Raw genomic sequence first — 13,114 nt, 5'->3', positions numbered from 1 at the left:
AGTGAGTTGAATGAGTCCATTTCCAACTAACTCAGCTTCTGGTAATGGCACATGTCACCGAGAGTTAAGATTTATTAATCAAAGTAATTCCTTCTATTTCTCAGCAAGGTTCCACCTATATTCACTGTACACTTAAGTATAAACCATACCCAAACTTTTGGGTTAAGTTTGCACTAGATTTCAACAGGTGTGATCTTGATCCCAACAGCCCCAAATCCACAAAGCGCAGCAGGTGAAAGCCTGGCTTTAGCTCAGGCAAAAATCCTGCCCAAGTTACCTGCTCTGCTGGAAAGGAACAAATAGCTGACAATTAATATATGCTAATCTGAGCCTGCAGAGGCCCAGGACATGCAGTGTTTTGCTCAGAAACATTTAGCTTTGTTAGGACTATTTTGTGAAAGAATTTTTGAGGAAGACATATCCAGTGGCATTTTAAGAGCCAAACGTACAAATTAAAAGTTATTATGTATAAAACACAGTATGGACTCAAACTCCAAAAACAAACCAAGTGTTTTAAGCAGTTCATGCTCAATACCCCACAGACAACTCACCGTCCCATGCATGCACTTGCAATTAAGTTGCAGGGAAAGATGGGTCACCCAGAAAGAGAGAGCGAAAATCCACTTACACTACGAAACACCACCTAAACACTAGTAAGTAGTTGAAAATTGGATAACTGTCATACAGACACGCAGTCTGCCCCAGAAGGAACAGTTACACCCATATGCCAAAAAGGAAGTGTAGAAGACTTTTAAAAGCTTTATCTCCACTTGTGCACATTTAATAAACTGCTCGCTGACTTCAGCCATGCCCAGCTCCAGCCAGCACCAACCAAGCTCTGCCTTGCCACTGCCGTGCCTCACATCTTTTTACGTATTTCCCAAGTATCACTCACACAATACTCTTTGGACAGATGAAGAGTCTCAAGCACAATAATGTTCACAAACCTGTTCTCTCGCTTGTTCATTGAACAAACTGTCTTGTTTCATTCCTGAACGCAATCCTGTCTATCTTATATTTACTTTAAAAAAAAAATAAATCAATTTCTATACAGAAAGCAGATGCATATTGCACCCAGGGAGGTTCAGAACACAGCTATTTTGCTGAAAACTCTCAAACACTATTAACAAAAGCCTCTCTGTCCCCATTTTCCTAGAGAAAGTTGATAGAGTAGGGAAGGTCTGGAACAGAAACAGATCCTTTTATCTCTCAGTACCAGCTCTGTTTACCAGCTACGACAATGATACTGCTGACCAGGATTTCTCTAGGAGAGTTACGGCATCACGCTTCAGGCGCAATTCTGCAAGCAATCCTGTCTAGCAACCTTAAAATGAGATGGAAGGCTGGCACAACTGGGCTATAAAGCGAAGTTTGCTTTGCAAGTACATTAACCCCTCCTCTGCAGGGGGGTCAGCAGAGGAGCTAAGATCACATCCTTCCCATGCAGGAGGAGCAAGTCCTTAAACTCATCAAGCACATTGACGCTGCCCACAGTGGGGAGTTTTGGCTGCCTACCCTATAGTTTTGAAAGCAGAGTGCCATTTCCTCTTGCACTTACCATATAAAAGACATATGGGTGCCTGGGCATCAGGCAGATTGTCCCCTGGAATGGCACGCAGCACCTCTGTTTCACCACGGATGGCAAACTCTAAGCAGTATTGATCTCCCAAACAAAACTCAGGCAAATTGCATCCTTTCACGCATTGCCAGGACTGCTAATGACATTGCACAATCACAGAAAGCCTCTACAGGGTATATATGTTACAGCTCAGCCTCGAATTTATAACCTGAAAATTAAAACAGCATGAAAACTCATTTAACTGCTAATTACTTAGACTAGTCGCGTTGCACAGTAGATCTGCTCACCAAATACAGCATACGGTACAGAGAGTCGCCGGCTCTCCCAGCGTTTTCATTCTTGAGCTTACGGTTAACTCTCCAAAGAGCCGACATCACTGGAAAGGCAGTGTTGCCAGAGCTGTCACTCATTTAGGAAGAAAATCCCAGTTCTCCACATATTCAGCTGATCCGAAAGGTGTTCCCATTCCAGACAGGTACTCTGTGCTGCTTACTTGGCATGCAACACAGAAGATGGCTGCATTTTAATAAGGAAGGGCAGTGACCATATTTCTCCAAACAAAGCCTTTCCGCATGTGTCATTTGCTGCCGGCCTCGTTCACTCACCACATCATCTGGAATTAAGAGCTGGCTACCAGTCGAAGCTGAGAACTCAGCGCTGCTTTTCATAGACTCGTTAAGAGGAAAACTTCAGCAGAGAGGCTGAAATGCAGCAAAGCAGAGGTGAAGGCAGCCCGGGAATATAAATGTCTGTTGCCTGTGGCTGAGCACGAGCCGATTGGCTACGAACGGCACTGCCAAAGAATATTAAACATCTGAAGGGACAGCGGCACATAATTAAAAAACTTAAAAAAGCCAGCTACGCTACTGGAAAACCTACCCCTCAAATCCCTGTTTTAATCCTTTCACATCTATTGCAACACGTTGAAGGTTTTGAGACTTAATTCTGGTCTTGAATAATGCTGCAGAGAGAAGACGACCTATTTTCTGTGAAAAAATACCTCTCAGTGGTATAAGCATGTACACACACAGCCCATTACAGCATGCTCCCCCAAGCACAAGTGCTGCAAGGTAATGAGCTTTCATTTCAAGAGGCAGATGTCTTTAATTAGAAACAGGGAGAAATGAGTGTCCTGCAGTATTTTAATTGATGACAGTTTTTAAAACACATCCCCAGTTAAGTTCAAAAGACCATTACAGGAAAAAATACACACAAAGACTGACCCTGAGATGCAGCACAACACCCATCTTAGTTTTTTGTAACCTGCAACATTAAGAACTCGCACATATACTCAGTTTTCAGGGTACCTCCTTTGAACCTCAATTTATTCTACAATATTTAAAAGGCCAAAACAGTAAGGTCAGCACAGAAGCATGTAACCATTTAAGAAACTACTCTGATATGAAATGTTCCCAATATTCTGTTAAACTGGCGACTGAAAGTGGGGCATCATGTAGATTTCATAAACAGCCTGAAACTTGAATTCACATACTAGATGAAAACAAGCTTGACGAGGTGGCAGAGAGCAGGCTTTCCTTTCCCACACTTTTCCCTCCCAGCTCTCTCCTCATCTTGGCCCCCACACAAAATGAGGAGAGAAAGGAAAGTCATGAGCCCACTCCAGAGCAGAAGCAACTGGGAGCACAACTCAGGCCACTGCCAGATGCGTGGCTTAAAAAAAAGAGCTGCTCCTAGAAAGTGTACCTGCTTGCTACTGTTTACATAGATTTCAACCCAAGAGATACTGTACCTAAGAGGGCTGGTCGACGCAAGGGAGGCATCATGAAATTAGATAGGGAGTGAGTTCAGAGAACAACAGCTGTCCCGCACCACTGCGCTGCCGATGCCCCAACCCACCTTGGAAACAGGTTTCTAGTATTTTATCAGAATAGTTCTACAGACATCTCATTTTTGCTTAATATTATTACTATGATTCCTTTGACAATAGTGATGGAGAAGTAAACTCTACATTACCAGGTCTTTAGGATATACAGAAGATAAGATTTTCAGAAAAGGGAAGAATCCTCAGAGCTAATGGTGTACCCTCCAAATCCTTCACCACCAACAACAGCTTGGAGGCTTTTGCAGATTAAGAAACAAATGCACCACTACGAAGGAAACGCACACCCACATGCACACATGCTGGGCTGGGGGAAGGGAAAGAGTCAGCTGGGCAGGAGGAGGCACAGAAGGAAAGACACATTTGAGTGCCTCCTGTGTTATACATCCACCTATCACCTACAAGACAAAGTTAAAGGCAAGTCAGAAGGGACCCAAGCCCAGCTTTTGGTAGGATTTCACACAGCTTACCTTCATAAAAAAGGTACTCAGCCTGTGCTATAAGAGCAGATGAAGGAAAGCTGCAGCGCTGTGTTCCTCTCCTTTTTCCATGAATTATTAACTCTCCCCTGGGATTGCTTTGCTGGCTGGTTTCCTCAGAAAGGCTTGGAGCTCTCCTCTTCTGCAGCGCTCTGCCAGCATCAGCAGACCACCAGCACCACGGCACGGAGTGGTGGTGTCTGCAGGATTAAGCGCTGCCTCAGGATCATGCTATTGCAAGGCAAAAGACAACCCAAACGCTGTTTTCGTATCTTCAGCTGCTAATGCTGCGTCTGCACTGAAAGAAGAGGAACTCTGTGTTTAGCTGGGATGCTCCAGCACAGTTAAAATGCTGCCCAGCGATGAACGGATAAGAGAGCTCCTGCCCTACTTTTCCCAAGAAGGGCAGAAAATAAAGAAAGTCTCCCCTGAACTCCACAGTCCGAGGGAGACTGGAAGCTGTGGCAGTAATGGCGATACAGGGGAACATGCCCCTCCTGGTGGAACAAGGGCAGAGTTTTTCACTTCCCACGTACAAAAATAACCTGTGTAAAACAGTGCTGAGGACATCAGCTTAATCTTCTGCGCCATAATCCTCAGAGCATGGAAAGGTGTGGCAGTGCATGGACAGGGAAACACCTTTGCTTTTTTCCTCACCATACTAGCCGGGTGGTGACTTTCCATGGAAAAACACACGTTGCAGACTCCTTACTCCCCACGCAGATGAGCTTTCCCAAGCACGCAGAAAAGCAAAGGGATTAGAAAAACCCTCCCATTGATTGAGCTTTTTTTCCTCCCCTCTACCACGTCCCGGAATTCTTGTTAGGCATTGCAGAATTATTTGGGGGTTTCTATAGCTTCTGTTAGAGAGGAACCACAAAGAAAGCCCACTTAGTACAGAGTTCTTTTATGTGAACAGAGACAGCAGCATCCACGAGTTTGCCAAATTGAGCACATTGTATATATACTATATGTACATGTGTTCTCCTTTTTTTATGGAAGACCATTTCAAGAAGTTTGTCCCATAACAAACAGAATGCAAAGTAAAATGCCTCACTCCCCTCTATATCACACAAACAAAACAAGGCATATTTCTGAGTTTTAAAAGAAAACGTGTACTGATATAAACATTTCATTTACAGAAGGACAGATGTTCCTCTCACTGGAAACCGAGGCTTGTTAGAGTTACAAGTTACTCTTCCAATATACAAATATTAAGCATTAGAGCTGCTAATGCACATTTCTCAGTTTAACTAAATCTGCTGAGCCACAGGGCTAATCATGTAATCCTTACGCCTTGCTTCAGGCAATTACAGCTCTGAAGATCCAGGAGGCAAAATGGAACCTTACAGCCTGTTGCACAGTTCAGAAATAGGAAGCTACAGAAAACACAGCAAGAACATTTATTCCCCAAGCAGCTATGTGTTATGCTCAGTGCTCTTCCACAGCTTCAGTGTTTAACAGAAGAGATTCTTTTCAGAGCATCTGAAAACCCCACATATTTACAGTTAAAAATCCCAAAGTATCAACAAACTATTCCACTTACAGAAGAAGAAATTCTTTGTACTTACAAGAAGAAGTTTCATAATAAAACCTAGAGACAAACCGTACGAGTAATCACCTTCTCTGCATGCAAGCTCTGCATATATTTCACACAAAGGAATGTTTTCTCTTATCTGACTTCCACTCTCTGGCTATCGAAGACAAAACTACAGGCCAGCATGACATAAGAGATCAGGAAACAAGAGGCCAAGGTCTTTTCCTTCCTTTCACTACAATGACAAGTAGAATAGCACAGGGACCAACTCAGAGCTCACTATAACACATTTTAGTTACAAGAGCTGAGAAAAAACACACCTATACATGAGCACAAACTGAGTGAGATGTGATTCTCGTTAGATCATTAATTCTGTAGAAAAATAGCTATAAGCTCTCATCATCACCCATGCAACAAATACCTAAAGCAATCAGTGTCTTTAAAATAATCTCACTTGATTCTGCCTCAAAAGCCACTGTATTGGTTTTATGTGGCAAGGTTTTGGTAGCTGGGGGGTTACAGGGGTGGCTTCTGTAAGAAGCTGCTGGAAGCTTCCCCTGTGTCCGAGAGAGAGCGAGCCCATACCAGCCAGCTCTAAGACGGACCTGCCGCTGCCCAAGGCGGAGCCAATCAGTGATAGTGGTAACGCCTCTGTGATAACATTTTTAAGAAGGAAAAAAGTTGGGAGAGTGAGAAACAGCCGCCAGAGAGAGGAGTGAGAACATGTAAGAGAAACAAGCCTGCGGACACCAAGGTCAGTGAAGAAGGAGGGGGAAGAGATGCTCCAGGCGCCGGAGCAGAGATTCCCCTGCAGCCCATGAGGAAGACCATGGTGAGGCAGGCTGTCCCCCTGCAGCCCAGGGAGGTCCACGGTGGAGCAGATCTCCACCTGCAGCCCGTGGAGGACCCCACACCAGAGCAGGTGGGTTCCCGAAGGAGGCTGTGACCCCGTGGGAACCCTGCACTGGAGCAGGCTCCTGGCAGGACCTGCGGATCTGTGGAGAGAGAAGCCCATGGAGCAGGTTTTCTGGCAGGACTTGTGACCCCGTGGGGGACCCGCGCTGGAGCAGTCTGCTCCTGAAGGACTGCACGCTGTGGAAAGGACCCATGCTGGAGCAGTTCGTGAAGAACTGCAGCCCGTGGGAATGGCCCACGTTGGAGACGTTCGTGGAGGACTGTCTCCCGTGGGTGGGACCCCACGCTGGAGCAGGGGAAAAGTGTGATGAGTCCTCCCCCTGAGGAGGTGAAGCCGCAGAAAATAACGTGTGATGACCGTAAACCCCATCCCTGTCCCCCTTGTGCTGCTGGGGGGGCTTGGTAGAGAAATCCAGGAGTGAAGTTGTGCCCGGGAAGAAGGGAGGGGTGGTGGGAAGGTGTTCTGAGATTTCGTTTTATTTCTCATTACCTTATTCTGGCTGTTTTGTAATAAATTGAGTTAATTTTCCCTAAGCTGAGTCTGTTTTGCCCGTGACGGTAATTAGTGAATGATCTCTCCTGTCCTTATCTCGACCCGCAAGCTTTTTGTTATATTTTTCTCTCCCCTGTCCAGCTGAGGATGGGGGAGTGATAGAATGGCTTTGGTGGGCACCTGGCATCCAGCCAGGGTCAACCCATCACAGCCACAAATCATCACACCTAAGGTTGTGTAAAGCTCCCCAGCACCAGCGCAGGTGCAAACTACCAACCACTGTGAAACCCATCCCTTAATAGATGGCAATTAGCAATCCATTTGCACAACCTCTTAGCTATAATTGGAGAGTTTTGCTTCAATTCAAGGTAGATTGGCTACAATTAGTTTGCATTTAAAAATTAACATGTGCACTATGCTATTGATTTAAGGAAATACTGTTTAACTTACATTCCTCTTATACCTAGAAATCAAGAAAGAATAAGAAATCGTAATAATCCACCTGATCTTTTGGTTTAGCTGACCTGCTCTGGTGAAGGAGATGATAAACCAGCCCATTTAAAAACTATGTGGGAATAGTATCACAAGATAAGTGAAGATGTGAACCAACCCTGGAAAAAGGGCACTAGTCTTGCGTAAGAGGTAGTGATGTGCCATAATCAAAGCTGTAATTTGTTACATTCAATATCATCTGTAAACACCTTAAAAGTAAGATTAACATTTTCCCAGGAAAGATGCTCTAATTGTGTGCAGCTGTGAAGCAAGCACATCAGCTGTGACCGTACTGGGCTTTCACTCCTTGTCACGTGAAAATGAAACTTTCTCACCTTGCTCATCTTATCAGCCTCATCAGATGACTCCAAGTCTTGCACTTCTGCCTCCGCTGGAGCTTCCTCAACAGAGCTGTCCGGGTCGCCGCAAAGGGAGTGCCCTGCTGAAATTGAGATGTGTGTGAAAACACAACCATAATTTCCAAAAATTCAAAAAGCTGGGCACAACAGACATGGAGTTCCCATGGAAAGCCAGGCCCCATCCTGCACACAAGTACATGCCAACAAGACATTATGCCAGAGGCACTCAATGACCTCAAAGGACTACCTCGGTTTACAGCAGGGGCCAGGTTTAACTACAGGTGTAAAAATAAACAGGTTATGGCCAGACACACTATTTAGTTGGAAACTACAAAAGCCAATTCAGAGATAAGGCTAAAATGCCACATTGAAATTCTTACGTTTAGTATTAATTTCTTGGCTGCTGAGCAATTGCTTACCTTTATACTTCAGTGGTTTCAAATGGAAACTGCAGTATGTGAACAGGCAGGCCGCACCAAGAAGCAAGTCTCGGTCACCCCTTCCTCCAAGCTAAGTCAAACGTGATGATTTTACATTGCTTGCAGTTTTGGCCTAGCACACCCACTACTGAGCTTCCACGTTGATTTTTAAGGAAACAAACCCAGTTTCAGCAGCTTTTAGGAGTCTATTACATTAACTGAAAACTAAATTTCATTTCCATTGGTACGTGGCAACAACTATGCACCCCTATGCCTAAGCACTCTTCTTAAGACTATGTTGTTGATACAGCTAATAACTCCTTTGTGACTTCTTGTAAGTGAATGATGAATCACCTGCAAGCAACAAAAGAAAGAAGAGAACTAATCCCAGCCTGAGAGCTCTGTGTACAATGTTTTTGGGGACCTCATTCTCTGACTCTAATAGCTGTAAGAAGCAGTATTACTACACCTTAGCCAGTCTTCACAGAAAAACAGATTTCATATACATTCAACCCCTAGCTATGGCAAATTATAAAGACCAGTGATGGACTGAACTCTGCCAGGAATCTCCTGCATGCCTCAATTGACCTTCAAGCCAGCATAAAGAGATACCTTAGAGCAGCTGAGTTCAGACACTAATTCCTTTTACCTCTCCCCTCTCCTCCCCTCAATCCCATAAGGAAGAGTTTTTTCTGCGGTGCTGCTTCTGGGGCTGGATGGAGAAGGGTGGTTTCTGAGTATGCCTGCGTGCCTGCATCCTGCCACACAAATAGGACAGTGAATGTCCCACCAGGGATTATACCTTTTATTCCATTACCTTTAGTCTTCAGGTAATGCAGAAAAGCCTAATCAAAGTTCAACAGATGCAGCAACACAGAAAATCCCTGATTTTTAAAATCCAGGACTTAACGGACTATATTAACATATTTTTTGGTTGTATTGTTAGCATGTAGCATTTAAACATTTTGGTGGAAAACTGACACTTTTCTGGACCAGAATAGAATTTTTTTTAAACCAGTGTTGGGTTTTTTTGTTTGCTAGCCCTACGAATAGAAGCTGCCCAACAGCACACTATCATGTTGTCAGCAGCCAGTGGTCCAGCAGCCATCCCCTCCTATTCACTACTAGGTTGAAACACAGATGTTTTACAAAGGTTAACAGTCATTTAGCACATCAGATGCAGCACCATTTCTATGTTAGTCTCATGCTGACGCTCAGGTTACTTGCTATTTTTCAATTAGACATTTCAATTTACGTAAGTCACATGTATTTGTCTATAAGGAGCATTTGGCTAGATAGCAATGCTGTGAGTAAAAAGGCCATAGTGATGATAGCACACATCTGTTATACTGATATGTTTCAGTTAAACACTGTGTGATTTGGCCAAAAAGGCTGTAATAGCATGGATGGTCTTTTTAATTCAGATAAAATGGCAAGCTGCTTTAAAATAAAGAGATTTTGAAATAACAAACCCTGATTACACATATCTAGTATACTTGTTTATATTTATACCGGAATGAAATATATTTCATGATATAGAAATGATAGTTTCTAAGAAATATGTTTCCTAAATGAGTAAGAAAACTTCTGCTGCCCCTCTGCTGCAACTGAAAAGCCACTGCTCTTCTTTGAAGGAATTTTTTGTTAATGCACAATGTTGGTTCGCAAACACATCCTAGGTAAGGTTCTCTACATCAAGACTGAGGGCAGAGATCCAGGTCTGGGTTCCTCAGTACCCAACTTACAGCTGCTGTTCTTGCAAGCTTTCAGCCATCATTGCCAAAAACAATCTGCACAACTGTACAAGATTTCCACTTTGTTGAGTCCGGAAATAATTTGGAAAAAAATGGAATTCAGAAATCCAGAAGTAAATTCAGAACATATTCTGCATACTGGGATGGAGCTAGATTGGACATCAAATGAAATTAAAAGGACATAAAAGGTAGTTCATAGCTGAGCTTCTGGAAGACATGCCTCTCTTCTGAAAAGATAGGGTTTACCTTTTAAAATATGTGCCTGTAGGGGTTCTGTGGCAACACAAAATCTATTTGAAGAAGAGTTTTTTCTGTAAGAAGTTAGGTTTTCTGAGCCTTGCCCAGATTTTATCGACTTGGACTATCAGCTTTCTGGTCTCTCTATTAATGTGTGAAAGGATTCTTAAAACCCTTAAGCCATCCATTAAAAAATAAGAGAAAAAATGTGCTATGTGTCGTAATTTGTTTGGGGCAAACTGTTTTCTTTTCACTGCAATTAATTTCCCATTATAAGCTGTGTGAAATACATCTTACAGCCGTTTCTCACCCCAAGCCAAGGCAAATAATGTTTGTTTGGGGGTTTTCGTTTTTGCTTTTAAGCTACCACTTTTTCTTTTCCTGTATATTAAAACACCACTTAATCTGTTTCCTGCAGTATAAACACTTTTACCCAGTAGACAGCAATCTTTCACTTACGCCTTAATGAGCAGTCACACAGTACATGTGCTCAGGGTATTTCTAATGTCTTAAGCTGCCAAAGCCAATGTCGACTTTAGCAGGTTTATCTGCTGGTTGTTAAACGCAGGCAATCAGTTCAATAATGCCGCACATTCTTGCCTTTTAATACCTTCCAGTTACTGTCCCATTTCTGTCAGGTTCATTACATCATTTTATTTTTGCCCTGTAAATCTTTATTTAGCTCTGCAAGGAGCTCTGAGGACAATGTGCTCATTTCCTTCTGCAGCACCTGAACGCTGCCCAACCACTACCATTTACTAGGGATGATAACACATGGGCTTCATTTCACATTAAGGAATTAGAAAGAGAAATCCAAAAAGCAGCAGGAAAAGGGGGTCAAATCCATGTGGCCACCAGCACAGATGGAGGTCAAATGAGGTCTCAAGTTGCCTCAGCAGTGTAATATCCGTGACATTATGAATAATGCCCATTAAATAACTCCTCCTTACGGCTAGAACTAACAAAACAAAAGGAAGTCTTGTATCACTGGAGCAAAGGTGCTGGGGCTTAAAGGCCTGGAGAATCACGTAAAGCTTAAGCACCTTGCCAACACTTGGCTAAAATTTTCCATGGCTGCTGCTTCCAATTTGCAGGGTTGCTGTCGCTCAGGATTTTAATGAGACTTCCACGATATTTGGTACTACTTTTAAAGCCCACTTCTTGGTGCCAGATTATTTGTTTTTTTAATGCAGTGGAAATAAATATTCCTAGCCAAGCTCTGTCAGCTGTGGTGCAAAGCTCAGAAGTGCGCATCCTACTAACACAAAAAGCAGCATACAAATCAGAAAACCCTGCATCTCGATGCCTTATTTCCGAGTACGTGGAATAGGCAATACTGAATTTAGTCCTCTCAGTGGCAGCAACGGGGAAGCGCTGGCAAGGGCAGCCATCTGCCAGCATGTTATGCACTGTGGATCAGAAGCAACAACAGGCTCGGATGGTTGAAACCTTTGGTTTGTAACTTTAAGGTGCCTTAGTCTCCTAAGCAGGTTGGTTTACACATCTCAGTGCCCCACACAACACCTCGCTGTACAACTGAGGCAGAGCTCTGGGACTGCTGCAGCCAGCCAGCAATTAAGTGTCAGGGACCACGGAGCTCACCCCGGTGTCCTTCCCTGCCCGCCTGCCACTGCTCCCTCTCTGCAAAAGGTGCATCGTACTCCTCTGTACTTCTTTCACCAATGAAACTCAGCGATCCTGGAAGTCAAATACAGCGACTGCTTAATGACTTTCAGCGGGAAATAAGGATTGACCCCCATCTGAGCTGAAACCGTGGAAGAAATATGGACCAGGCAGAATGTGACTACCCCAGCTGAACCCCAGCCAAGACACTCTGGTGTCTGTGCTCCTGCGAGAAGTGCTGCAAAGGTTTCAGCAGCCAAGTGATTTCAGCAGCTCATGCTTGACTGTGGTCTTAAAAGAAAAGAGTATCACTTGGGCAGTTCAACAGCAACTTTCTTAAACAGAAAGTGTCATTTCTAAATGCTGCTGGGGAACGGCCCCATTATGACAATGGAGTACCTTTCAAAAGAGAATCTGTCATAAACGGAACAATTTTAATACAAATTGTTAGGAAACCATCTCTCAGATTAAATTTTTATTTGAGACCAAATTTCATCTATAAATCTACAATAAAAAAGGTACTCATGCATTGTTTTCTTTTTTAGAAAATTCTGGTTAGCTTTGAAACACTGAAACATAAAAGAAGAAAACATCACTTTTGCACTGGGGTATTCTGTCCCACTGGGAAAACCCACAGAGTTGGTAACATCTCCAAAGACCTGTAAAACCCAGCTACAACTATCACAGGTCCAGTCAAAGAACAGTATAGGAACGAACTGTGGAGTTCTGCCTTTCCTGGAGAGTTACAGAACAAGACCCATAATTCTCTTTCCCTTTTGACAGAACTCTATTGCTTCCTTTCCATTTCAACTAGGTAATAAATTGTGCAAACACAGAGAAATTTATGCTGAACATCATTCAGTTCATTCACTCTTCTTGGGGAAAAATGCAGATTCAGTGTAACCTTCCCTGTACCAACCATATCAGAGTCACTTTTCACGCTCCCCAGGTCAGCAGCCTAGTCAAACACTTGTAATACGCTTGAGTAGCCCCTTTGGAATAAACAGGAGTCTTTGTAGCTTTAAAAATTAGGCATGTGCTCAGGGACCTTGTAAACCAGGGACATTGAGAACAGGAAAAAATAGCCTTTTCTTCTGCAAGTAGCGTGCTGCAGCCTCGGGCTGGCGGAGCCGGCAGGGGGAGCGGCAACACAGCAAGAATATTAAGATGAGAAAGGCCAAGAGCAGGTATGCTCACTGCAGCTACAATGGGAAGGGTCAGAAACCCAAAGCCGCAATGCAAAAGCTAACGTGTTAATAGCCACGCTGCTTATTTCAACTGCAGCTCAGGCAGTCTTTAGAAAAGCAAGGAATGAGACCTCTGAATGCAATCCTGACTGAAGCAACATCCTTGAGCTTTGGCTTTTAAGCTCTTAGAAAATAGATCT

At 43.6% G+C, this 13,114-nt stretch overlaps 1 protein-coding gene across 10 annotated transcripts in view; it reads right to left on the bottom strand.

Moving 5' to 3' along the window:
• Nucleotides 1-13,114, bottom strand: part of TIAM1 (TIAM Rac1 associated GEF 1) — a 194,290-nt gene that overhangs the window by 17,755 nt on the left and 163,421 nt on the right. For 7 of the 10 annotated variants that reach the window (XR_012651288.1, XM_075033838.1, XM_075033837.1 and 4 more), the window contains one exon: nt 7,671-7,777. Coding sequence is in view for 9 of the 10 variants with exons in the window: in XM_075033838.1 (XP_074889939.1) it covers nt 7,671-7,777 (107 nt within the window). In the remaining variant the exon portion in view is untranslated. Of the gene's footprint in view, nt 1-1,866; nt 2,681-7,670; nt 7,778-13,114 lie in introns of those variants that run through there. The other 3 variants (XM_075033835.1, XM_075033840.1, XM_075033842.1) reach the window with 2 other exon arrangements.

This window comes from Buteo buteo, chromosome 8 (assembly GCF_964188355.1).
Source record: "Buteo buteo chromosome 8, bButBut1.hap1.1, whole genome shotgun sequence".
NCBI classification, from domain to species: Eukaryota; Metazoa; Chordata; class Aves; order Accipitriformes; family Accipitridae; genus Buteo; species Buteo buteo.
Note: the sequence above shows the minus strand (reverse complement) of the source record. Positions and strands in the feature narration are given on the sequence as shown.